General features: G+C 36.6%; 1 protein-coding gene across 1 annotated transcript in view; it reads right to left on the minus strand.

Moving 5' to 3' along the window:
- The window catches only part of MAGI2 (membrane associated guanylate kinase, WW and PDZ domain containing 2), a 1,715,773-nt gene that overhangs the window by 639,249 nt on the left and 1,063,243 nt on the right, over window positions 1-13,281 (minus strand). The window contains 1 exon segment of the mRNA XM_043965407.1: window positions 9,562-9,777. Coding sequence (XP_043821342.1) covers window positions 9,562-9,777 — 216 coding nt within the window.

The following is a 13,281-nucleotide window of genomic DNA, read 5'->3' on the forward strand; positions in this document are numbered from 1 at the left end:
AAATCAGTTTTTTTTTTCAAAATTGTAAATGCTTAAAATAAATGAGTTTTCTATTTTTTCTAGGCTACCACAATGCTCCAGAAATGATGCTGGTTTGGGTGGCACAGTGCATAGAATGCTGGGGTCTGAAATCAGGATGACTCCTTTTCCTGATTTCAAATCTAGTCTCAGACACTTACTAGCTGTGTGTCCCTGAGCAAGTCATGTAACCCTCATTTCCTAACCTGTAAAATGAGCTGGAGAAGGAAATGGCAAGTGACTCCAGTAGCTCTGCCACAAAAACCCCAAATGGGGTCAAGAAGGGTCAGACATGACTGAAATGAGTTAACAATAACAAATTATAGTATGTAGCAGCTATATGACCTAGTACTGTAAATCAATAATATCGGTACCAAAATGGGTTTCTCTTTCCTTTATAGTTACCTCTAATATCTTCAGAGACTTTTACAATTGTGACCTAGATGTAATATTTAATGTTTTCTTTTTTTTTCTTTTTCTTTTGGGTGGGGCAATGAGGGTTAAGTGACTTGCCCAGGGTCACACAGATAGTGTCAAGTGTCTGAGACCGGATTTGAACTCAGGTCCTCCTGAATCCAGGGCCAGTGTGCTATCTGCTGCACCATCTAGCTGCCCCTAATATATTCTTTTAAAGTAGAGATAGGGCACCTATGATTTATATATGTAAAATCTACTGGGGAAAGGATTCTCTGTGTAAATCTTTCCTATCCACTAATGACCTAGAAGTGAGCATTCTCTTTATCCTGGAACTAGATCCTAAAAATAAAGCTCTTCAGAAAATGATAAAGATCTGAGCAGGGTAGGTACACACACATCAGAGGCTCATTCGTGGGACTGGGATATGACAAAACTAAGGCCCTCACAGTACAGGGCTGGGCTTGGGTTGGTTTCAGAGCAGGCCATTCTTCACAGGAAAACAGCGAGATTCACTACGGAGAACATAATTCTTCCGACTGTGACAGGATCTCATTCACAGAACCAGGACTGATGATGCACAAACAGTAAGTGTGCCAAGCAACACAGTATCTGGATGCCAGCCCCTAATGGTGAGCTGAGATCATTACTTAGGACTCTGGGTGATCTCATAAGGAACACTGTGTTTCCTCTCAGGGAGATGCAGTTCAGTTGCACTGACTGAGGACTTCAGGGTTGTAGAAGGCAGCTCTGTAGACTTACTGTATTGCCTTTGTTGAGAGGACACTGTCATGAGCTCTTTTTCTGCTGGCATTTTCTCTGTGGGTTAACAAAGAGTTTTAGCTGCCTCTAAAATGTATGTGCATTTCTAATCATTTGTACCATGTTTCCCAACATCCAGGAGGGAAGAGAAAAACTACAGTATCATAGTGAATTACTTACTCAAAAGTGGGAGTAGGTAATTCATGATATGGAGGGAGGGAAAAAAAATCCTAGCCCAGCTATCAAAATTTCTAGAACATTTCTTTTTGAATGTGCCAATGTGTATGTATTGTTTTTAATGCAGGAGAAAGTGAGATTTTTCATCTCTATGAATATTCTTTTAAATAAATTTGTTTGATTAGGGGTAAAGATCTAAGGAAAATCACGATGCATCTGATAGCTTCAAGTCTTCAGAGTTAAGGTAATGTTGCTGATTTAACAGTGTGGGTAAAGGGGAATAAGCTAAACTCAAGTTAACCAGTGACATAAATGAACATTCACAATTCAAGTCTTCAGAGTTCAGGTAATGTTGCTCATTTAACAGTGTGGGTAGAGGGGAATAAGCTAAACTCAAGTTAACATAATTGAACATTCACAATTCAACAGAATTTCAGCACAAGTGAGTTTTCATGAGACAAAGAACAAAGATCTTTGGATATTCAAGGCAGTGATTACAATCTTTAGTCTACACTTATAATATCTATCAGTTATATAAAGTACAAGGCTGAAAGTGATTAGATATTTTAAGAGAAATCAGGAGATTTCTATGAAAGATACTGTCTTTAAATGGAAACTAATATGGGTTAATCAACATCTCCCCAAATCACATAAATCCCCACATGTACAGTGCTAGGCCCAATAGGTTGCTTCACAGTATCCTAACTTTTTTTTTCCTCTTTGTTAACAGCTATTATCCTCAGGATTCTCAGTCTATCAAATATCACCTAAAATTTGATTTTCTTTAAAAAAAATGTTTAATATACATCAAAGTAGAGTGATTTCAGGGCAGCTAGGTGGCGCAGTGGATAGAGCACCGGCCCTGGAGTCAGGAGTACCTGAGTTCAAATCTGACCTCAGACACTTAACACTTACTAGCTGTGTGACCCTGGGCAAGTCACTTAACCCCAATTGCCTCACTAAAAAAAAAAAAAGTAGAGTGATTTCCTTCACAACATTGTTTAGTAGGAAAAGGCTCCAAATTGCATTTATAATAATAAATTATTAGTACTAGAGGAAGACCTACTGTCAGGACAATATAGTTCAGTCAAGCTTACTTGAATGAGGTTACAAAGTAAGTTGCTAGTAATGCCCAGGCTAGTAATTTTTGAAGTTTAGTGCTCTTTACAACTCCTATGGAGTAGGTAGTATTCTTTACTTATTCAGAAAAAGAACATTTATTAGCATTTACTGTCTATTTAGCCTCATATACTGTGGGAAAAAAAACAACAGGCGAAATAGAAGGGAAAGCCTCTATTGTGGAAGACCTTACAATGAAAGAAGAAACACAAAAGTTGGAGATAAGTGCTTACTATGTGAAAGATGTTATGTTAATGGGGACAAAATAAAGAAAATAATATTCCTTCTGATCAAGAATGAATTATATTAGACATATCAATATATGGCAATCAAAAGAAGATAAATGAAAAGATATTGGTTAAGTACATTCTCCCTTTTTAAGGCACTATCTTAAGTGTGAGAATACAAAAACAAAAACCAGATAATCCCTGCCCTCAAGGAGTTTACATTTGTATACAAGGAAATAGCACATATAGAGAAGGGAGGGGTGACCAGGGAAAGGAAAGTCTGGTTTTTCACTAAAATGGTAATTTGATCAATAAGACAAGTTAACTGCATTGACCTTTCTAGGAATAATAGTAGTATGGCAGTGTTGATTTGCTTATTGAGCCCAAAGCAAGATGTAGAATGCAAGCAAAAGGATGATGGAGAGGTGGATGGGATGTTAAGTATGGTCCAATTTGGTGATCCATGATGGGCTAGATACATTGGTGTAGTTGTGTTGGATCATCCTAAAAGGTGCCTCAAATATTTCAATTGTAGGTGACTTAAGTGGTAATGTTCTAAACAAAAATAGGGAGGTTGGTTGGAATAGGTGGTTTTAGGGATGTTTAAGTTTAGATGTGACAAGTTTTGATTCACTCAGGAAATTTCACATACCACTGAAATAATGGGTCTGATCCAAAAAATAAAAGTTTGAAATGCTATGTATTCAAGCAGGAAGTTGGAAATGTAGGACTGCATAGTGGTTGAGGATTGAGACAGATCAGGACTGGAGATAATAGATCTTATCTATGTTGAAATGAGAGTTAAACCCTTGGGAGTGGATGTAATCAATGAGGGAGAGAATGGAAGAAAAGGAGCAAGGAACCATAGAGAAATGAACCTTGGGGAATACAGAGTCTTGAAGAAAGATAGTCTAGGAATAGATAACAGTATGAGTGTATTGGCTCTAATGAAGCATCATGTGCCCAATTAAAGCCTCCTAATTACATTGTTTATTTGGGTTACCCAGTTGTTTCCCTTCCTTAGTAATTCTACAGGGCTGCTATTATGCTTGTTAGTCATAGGAATCATTTGGATGGTACTCATTTTCCAGGTATGACTATTCATATACCAGTACTGAATGTAGTATATACTTAGGGCCACCTCCCAAAACTCAAATAATTCCTTAGGGGTTCTAGGCATAATCCCCTAGACTCTCAGTGTGCTCATTAGCTTTTCACATATTAGCTTTATACTAATTATTTTTTTTACCAAAGGTAATTATTATGATGGTATAGCAATAAGTTTGTACACAATAATTTTGTAGCCCCATCTAAAAGCATATTTCCCACAAGAAATTATATATATATATATATATATGTATATATAATATATTTATGTGAACATATTATATATATTCACATATGCATATACATATATAGTTGTACATTAGAAGAGTGATGACCGATGGATTGTTTCATTTAAGGCATTTAGGTCTTCTGTGATTACTTTAATTGAGGTGGGGAGTAGAACCTCAACCATCACATAAGGATGGGTCAAAGTGATCTCTATTACGTGGGGAGACTTCCCTTATCTGGGACATTTCTGAGAAATCCTCAAAACTGAACCTATGTCTTTTATGCACTTTTCTTACAAAATTTGTTGATCGAAAACATACATTCTTTAATACTTTACTTTGATAGTAATGTAAACAGAATTAAACGTTCTAAAGGAGAATTATTATCCCAATATAGAAAAAGTCTTCTTAAAGAATTTTGAAAATAGGAAAACAGGTATAAAGAGACAAAAAAGGTATTATGTATGCATTAGAAGTTTGGTAAGATGATTTTTGCGTGTGTTATTGATGCATCTATGCCATTTTGACAAAATATGAAGATCAGCATAGGCTACATGTAAAGGGGGGATGTAAAGGCTGAGGAGGAAAGAAAAAAGCAACTGTGACATTAAATAAATCATAGGAGTTTGTCTGAGGTATGTCTTGTTTAAGCAATTTGCCTCTAATCACACAGAATGTCAGAGGTAGAATTTTAACCTAGGTATTCCTGACGCCAAACACAAACACTGTCCATTGTATCTAATCCCCTCTGATGAAGAAATCCAAAGACCCAAAGTGATTTGCCAAAAGTCACAAAGGTTGTGAGTAGCAGAACCGGGATTTAAAATAAGGTGTTATGACTCCAAAAAGGTTCAGCTCTTTTTCCATTGTACTATGGCATCCAATTGTTTATACATAAAGAATATAATGTAAAACTGAGAATTTTAACATATCCACAGAGAAATATATTGCTCATTTTTATGTATTTACAGTGAAAGAAAAATTAGACACTTTCTACAGCGCACAAAGTCAATTTTCTATCACTGACAAGTGAAATAATGGACATCATAGTTATAATAGTAAATCCAAGTCAGTACCATATTCACATATTTCCTATTTGTATTTGACTTTACATTTACATCTAAGATATATTGCTATTAATACATTCTGTTTGGTTACTGGCCTCACTGCATATACAATTTGCAAGACACAATTATAGAATTTTAGAGTTAAAAGGGAGTTCTGTCCATAGCATATTTGAAACAAAAAAAAATCCTATTAAAATGCATCTGATAAATGGTCATCAGACTCTGTTTAGAGGCCTCCCATCAAAGGGAACAGTCACTGCCTCCAAAGGCAACTCATTTCATTTTCCAATAGCTATAGTTTTCCTGACATCTAACCTAGAAATTCCACTTTAAGCATCACCCACCTGGTCCTAGTTCTGCTCCTAGGGACAAACAGTGCTCATCTAATATCTCTTTCACATGACAGTACTTCCAATTCTTGAAGATCACTATTATCTTCTATTTGACTTTTCTTCAGGGTAAACTAAACATATCCAGTTGTTTCAATAAGCCTTCTATGATATGAAATGGACACAAGGTATTTCACCATCCGAGGTTCCCTCCTTCAGACACTCTCCAGCTTATTAATGCGCCTAAGATGTGGCACTCAGAACTGAATATAATATTTCCATTGTGGTCTGACCATGGCAGAGTGGAACCATCACCTTCTCATTCCTGGAAGCTTTCTCTTTTTTAATCCAATCCATAGGCCATTTGGCTGTGATATTAATATCGATTGGTCACTGAATTTTAATGAACTGTCATGTATGAAGTACATGGAATGATAAGAATCTGCATCCTCAAGGAGCTTAGATTCTAATGGGGAGGTCAATATATGCCCCCATACATAGATACGTGGGAGTACAGGGGTATGCAAAGATACACACATATGTAGATACATGTATATATGTATATACATGCAACATAAACATATAAACTATAAACTATATATAAACTAGTCGGCACCAAGAAGACTGCCTTGTTGGAGAGTTTTTGAAGGAAACAAGGGATTCTATTAAGTAGAGGTGGGCAGGGAGTGGATTCCAGGTATGGGGAACAACCAGTACATAGCTGTGGAGAAAGAGAAAGGGGGTGGGCTATTGTCTGAGAGGAAAAACAAGGTCAGTTTATCTGGTCCAGAGAGAATGTGAAAGGAAGTATCGCAAAATAAGGTTGGAAAGGGAGGCCAGAGCCAAACTGTGAAGGATATTTGCCTGCTAAAAAGAGAGGTCTGTATTTTATCCTAGAGGTGATAGGTATCCATTGGAGTTTATTGTTTAGGAAAATGAATAGTCAGACCTACATTTTAAGAAAATCCTGCAGCTATGAGGAAGATTGTTTGGAGAGGTGAAAGAGCTGAGGCAGGAAAATGAGTTAAGACATTTATACCAATCATCCAGGTAAGAGGTAGTGAGGGTTTAAATTAGACAGGTATCAAAAACCCCCCAAAACAAAAAAGGGGGCAGCTAGGTGGTACAGTGGACAAAGCACAAGACTTGGATTCAGGGGGACCTGAGTTCAAATCCAGATTCAGACACTTGACACTTACTAGCTGTGTGACCCTGGACAAGTCACTTAACCCCCATTGCCCTGTCCCCCCCAAATAAATAAAAATAAATTAGACAGGTATCACTTGTTTAACTCATATTGAGTTGATGAATCCACAGCAATGACCAGACCTAGTTTTAAACTGCTATTTTGCTTCTCATCCTCTCTTGAACTAAAGTTGACTTTTTGGAATTGAGTGTAAAACTTTCCAGTTATCATTATTATGTTATTATATTTGCATACTAATTCTGTGATCCAACATAGATTTTGTCATCTGAAAATGTCGTGATAGCTATGTCATGATAGCTATGTTAGATATATATGTTCATATTATTTCAAGAGCCTAACATCTACATACCTTGAACTTTTAGTGTCTAGTACAATGCCTTTAAAGAGTGGTGCTGCCAAAGATTAGCACCTACTAATTGCCTACAGTCATTTTGTTTAGTTAGCAATTCCATAGTGAGGCCTTTAGCTTTTAATCTAGCCTGCCACCCATGGGGGAAAAAACTAACTACAACATATTTTATATATCTATTTCTAACTTCATATATGTGGCATGATTGGTTATAAGCCCAAGACATGATACTTTTCTTATTTGTTCAGAAGTATAAGCTGGTTATGTTTTACTGTGTGAACACGTTTGGATGAAAAGTGAAAAAATGTAGTCATTGGTACAGATGGTTTGCTACATGATGTTTCCATGGAAACATCCACATTTCAATGTTATACAGACATAGCCATTTCGAAGACCGTAAACTAATCCATTTATTAATTGTCTTTTTGGGATTGGAGGTGGGTAAGCACCCAGGATTTCATTAGTGTAAAAAACTTCTGTTATGGAAACTTACCAATGTATACTGGCAACTACTCAATCATTTCAGAGTCAAGAAAGTTTTGGGGGCAGCTAGATATTGCAATGGTAGAGCACTGGATCTGGAGTCAGGAAGACCTGAGTATAATTACAGTCTGAGACACTTACCGCTTGACCCTAAACAAGTCCTGTAACCTGTCTGCCTCAGTTTACTCAACTCTAAAATGGGGGTTGTGAGAGCACCTACCTCACAGGGTTGATGTGAAGATCAGTGAGATAATGTATGTACAGTGCTTAACAGAGGAGCTTAATAAGTGATTCTTCTTCCCTCTCCCTTACAGAAAACCATTGTTTGAGGACATTAACTGTTTGGGAGATTTGCCCTTCATCACACAGACAGAATGTGTCAGAGGCAGGACTTGAACTCTGATCTTTTTGATTCCAAAACCAATTTTCTTTCCATTATGTAATGCTGCCTTTTGACTGACCTAAAAAAACAACACTGATTCATAAAGCTAGAGATGAGTAATATTTTGTGCCTATATTCCCTCTGAAATGATTAAAGCTTGGAGATTTGAGCTTTGAGTCAAAACAATTAGTTACACTATTATCCCAATTTCTAAATAAGCAATATAAGGACTAATACCTTTGGACTTTAAGACACCTGGAAGTTATCTTGAACCTCACCTGGGGCATGTAGGTGGCACAGTAGATAGAGTGCCAGGCCTGAAGTCAGGAAGACTCATCTTCCTGAGTTCAAATCTGGTCTCAGGCACTTACTAGCTGTGTGACCTTGGGCAAGTCACTTAATGCTGTTTGCCTCAGTTTCTTCATCTGTAAAATGAGCTAGTATCTTTGCCAAGAAAACCCCAAATGGGATCACAGAGTCAACTAAAAACAACTGAACAAGAACAACAAACTTTAACTTGAATCCTCATTCTCATCCACACACAGTTATTTATGAAGAGGCCTCTCCTTAATATGTCCTACAGCACTTATGTTGGCATAAGGTGGCCCTGGATTCCCAAAGTCAGTGTCAGAGAAATAAAAACAATAGTAGGTCCCATCAAATTGGAAAGGCTGTAAGTAGGCCTCCATCAGTCACAGATGACCATGGATCAGCACCTTGAAGAGCCACAGGGCACAGTGTGGCTGTGCAGTCCGATATGGGAGCTGCAGCTCCTGAGTGACTTATAACTGGTAACTGCCGCATACCGTGTTGTATCTACCCCATGAGGAGTAGCTGGAGTGTCCTCTCCAGGGCACTGGCCTGGGGGGATCAATTGGAAAACAAGCTGTTGCCCATGCAGCAGGTTTTCCCTCTCCACAACATTGGTGGATCCAAAGGAGAAGCAGAGCCAATACAGCTTGGCACCAGTGCTGCCGCAGGAATTGCCAGAGGGATGTGATGTCCAACATCCAACTGCCTAAGGCACTCCGACTCCTGATTTTTCCTCGGGGTTAACTCCCGAAGCCTTTCCCATCTATGGGTATAGCCTCAAGGCAGCGGAGGTTTAAAATCAGGGTTTCCTTCCCCTAGGCAGCTTGCCAGTCAAGGCTAAAGAGCCCCACCTGCCCGATGTAAGTACTGTAAGTACAGCTCTAGAAACAGACTTATGTCATCAATGAGCCAGCCTAGTTAAATGTAGAGACATTCCTCCCCAGAAGAATGGCAACAGGCTAAAAAAACTTTTCTTTTTGGTCATAGATCCTCATGAAACATTGATAGAGTGCAATCAGAATTAGGAGGAGTACTCTTGCCTAGAAAATCAAAGTAACAGATCATAACTATTCCTGGGATCCCGCTAATTACAAATTTCCAAATAAAATCCTGAACAAAATCCAGAGATTATATATCACCATTTCCAAATAAGGATTCATATCCATATTCTTATCTATATGGGACCATGTCCTTTCTACCTGGATAGTACTATCTTTTTAATCTAAGTGATTTTAACTACTTCCCTACTTAGTTTCTATCGCTGTCTGTTAGTCCATCACACGCGCACACACACACACACACACACACACACACACACACACACACACACACACACACTAACATTGTCAAATGAATGAGTGATTTTAAAATTAGTACTCACCTGGAGTTATTACTACCCCATTTCCATTGACCACAGGTTGTTCTTCCCCCTCCTCTTCAGGAGGCTCAATTCCTCCTTTCTCCATGTTGCTCACTGACTTATTCCTCTTCCGTTTTCCTTCAGCACTTGGTGTGGCTCCTGGAAGTATCTGGTCTGTTACATTTAACAATAAGGGAGCTGGTTCTGCAGGAGGCTTTGGGGTACCGTAGTAATTATCTGTAAATAACAAAAAAGCCAGAATTAAACACATTAGAAATCTCTCTCTCTCTTCCTTATCTTGGTATCATACCATATTCTAAGTTGGGTAACTGTATTAGCTATTTATTTCTTACTCTACTAAGCGACAGGAAATTGTAATATGCACCAAAGATAACAATGCTATGATTTAGGACTAAAGTAAATGGTCTTTGCTTTACTCTCTCATTTTCACCCCGCATCCTGTGGCAGGTAAAAACTTATCTCCCTTATTCTTTCCTTATGTTCTTCAAACATGTTGTATAGCATCAAATAATCTATGATTGTTTGACATTCTTAATAAGTTGTGCTGTTTCATAACATTAATATGAAATAGATGAGTTTAGAGGGGGATCCTTTTGGAATCTAGTTTTGGACTTTTTTCTACAGTAAATAATATTATATTTCTCTGGAACTGTAGGCCATCTACATTTTCAAAGCTTTCAAAGGCCACTGGCTATTTAATTTGATTTGTCCAGTATTCAGCTCTGGGTCATGTACATGTGAAAATCAAATATTTTGGGATATTGCAGTGTTTTACGCTTTTATATTTTGTCTAAATTATCACAGCCTTCTGTATATTTATAGTTGGCATTTGGTACTATGTGAATACAACTTTATATTTTCAACAGACAACACAAAATTCAAGAGAAAATAAACACCTGTTCTGATTAATTAAAAAATAAATAAATGGGAGGTATCCTTTTCATTTCTGCCATTTTTAATCTAATCTTCAAACCGATTCTTCTTTTTGACTAGGAATAATATAGCTTACTCAATAGTTTATGTTACTAGGAAATGATCAGAAACTATATATGCTAACAATACCATGAATGGCCACAGGCCACTGATAGTTATTCAAAATTAGTAATTTTCAAACATGTAAAAAATTTCCTACACAAAATGGGCAAAAAGTATCCACTGGACTTTGTATGAAGCAAGTGAAAACTCTAATGATGCCCAGCTAACTCAAGATTGTCTTAATGCATTTCCCCTCAACAAAAACTTTATTGTTTTATCTAACAGGTACAAGTCAATGTGCTTAGCCCTGCTTTGACTACAGAGATCGTTAAAACATGCTGTTGCTATAAAGTAACTTAAACTATAAGAGTGGAAATAAGATATTTCCAGAAAAAATATGATACAAGGGTAGGGATTAATTTCAAAGGAAAGTTCCTGGATACCTATCAATGAAGATAAGCCCTTGGGAGGGAGTATCTTATTCAAAAGGAAAAGAATAAAATAAGCAGTAGAGGAACATTGCATATTAAGAAGAGACAATGTGAAGAAACACAGAGTGAATAGGAGTATGGTAGATATCATTTGAGTATTCTACAGTTTATCAATATCATCTTTTAAATGATTTTTTTTAATTAACAAAGACCCTTTTTCTCTATTTTTTTCCTCCTCCCTCCAGTCTAATCCTTCCATCACCCACACCCCAACTGCATGAGGAAAAAAGAAAAAGAACATTCTTTTAGTTTGAATGCATAATCAAGGAAAACCAATTTCCACATTGGCTGTGTCTAAACAAAAGTACTGTCTCTCATTCTCCATCCAGAGTCCATCACTCCTGTGAGTGAAAATGGATAGAATGTTTCATCATTAGTCTTAAGGAATTATGATCAGTCAATGAGTTGATTGAAATTCTTGAGTCTTTCAAAGTTGAATCTAAGTGCCATTATTATACATTTGGTTTTGATCACTTTAGTCCCTATCAGTTCCTTAAAGTCTTCCTTGGTTTCATTGAAACTATCTCCTTCATTATTTCTTATGGCAAAGTGATATCATGTTACATACAAACATTACTATTTGTTAAGCCATTTTCTAATTTATGGCACACCATTAATTTTCAGTTCTTTGTCACTACACAAAGACCTACATAAACATTTTGTGCATATGGACAATTTCCCTGTTTCTTTGATCTCTTGGGAGACACAGGTCTAGTAGTGGTATTTCTGCATCAACGGGTATACACAGTTTAATGATTTTGGTCTTTATTTCTAATTGCAATCAATCTATGCCTCCTACATCATATACTTGTAAAGTTGATTTTGTTCTACTCAAGTTCAGAGCTTTACATTTTATTTGCCTTGAAATTAGTTTTATCAGATTCAGTCTGATGTGTTATCCTGTTGAAATCTTTTTTGGATACTTACTGTGGCATATATTATTTTAGCTTCTTGAATTCATATAAAGTAGCTAAGTGATCATTTATTATCTTTCAATACTTGTTTCAATACTTGAAATAACCTTTCATTTACTTGAAAATTATTGTGAAATTATCCCAGTCTTCTTTTCCTTAGAACAAATAATCCTATTGCCTTTCTAGAACTTACTTTACACATTTTTATTCAACTTGAAGGCTGTTTTCTAACACACCCCTAATTTTTCTATTATACTTTAGTTATAAAGGCAATAAGGAAAATATTTCACTATTTTAGCTTATGCATTGTTTCAATTCCCTAAGACTTCACTTGAGTGGACAATGACACCAAAGGCCTATTCCCACAGTTCACCATCTGTTTTATGATTTTATGTCCTGATAATGTAATATAATGTCTGGAAAACATTGACTATTTTAAGCATAATGTTGTTTTCTTCACTAAGTAAAGAAAATATTTGAATACATAGTTCAACAAATATGTATTAAGACATAAACAAAAGAGGTTCTACCTTCAGATAACTACCAACTTCTATTTGCTTTGAGTTACTTCAAATAGTGTTGCTTTGCTAAGCAACAACAAAGTTTTTAGTCTAGAAACATTTGCATTGTTATTGAGTTATTTTATTTAGAACTAGCTTGGGCAGACAATTGTAATTCTATGGGTGTGCAATAACATGTGTAAGCTTTATATAAATTAACTGCAGATCATTTCACGTTGACTTCAAGTGGAGATGGATTTTAGAGAGGTAACATACTTATCCTCAAGATTCCTCACAGATTAAGGTCTTGACCCCTATTCCTCCCCAATATTCTCAGTGCTTTTATTTCCATTTTGGTAAGCAGAAGGAATCAATTTTGGATAATGGCTTAGTAGAACAGAGATGATTGCCTATCAGGTACTCTGGGGAGGTACATATAGCAAAACCCATCACTGGTATCCCAAAATAACTTGAAAATATGCCCTTGTGTTGGGAACAGTATATGGAGAAATCAAGGTTGCTGAGAATTTTATAATTTGTTTTTACAGTTTTATAAACGGAACAAATGCTTAGTTAGATACTTGGCATTCGCAAAGGCACCTGCCGAGTTAGACTGTGACATTAAACAGAGAGAAGAGATTCAGAGCTCCAGACCCAATCATAATTAATTATGTTAGAAAACCTGCCAGATCATAAGTAAACAGTCATTTTCACCCAAGTCAGAGGTTTCATTTATGTATATAACCCAATAAATCATGGAAAGATTTGAAATATAATCTTGTAGGCAGACTTTCTTAGAGGTATATGTCTGTTAAAAATAACATATAGGGGCAGCTAGGT

This window comes from Dromiciops gliroides, chromosome 5 (assembly GCF_019393635.1).
Source record: "Dromiciops gliroides isolate mDroGli1 chromosome 5, mDroGli1.pri, whole genome shotgun sequence".
Taxonomy (NCBI): Eukaryota; Metazoa; Chordata; class Mammalia; order Microbiotheria; family Microbiotheriidae; genus Dromiciops; species Dromiciops gliroides.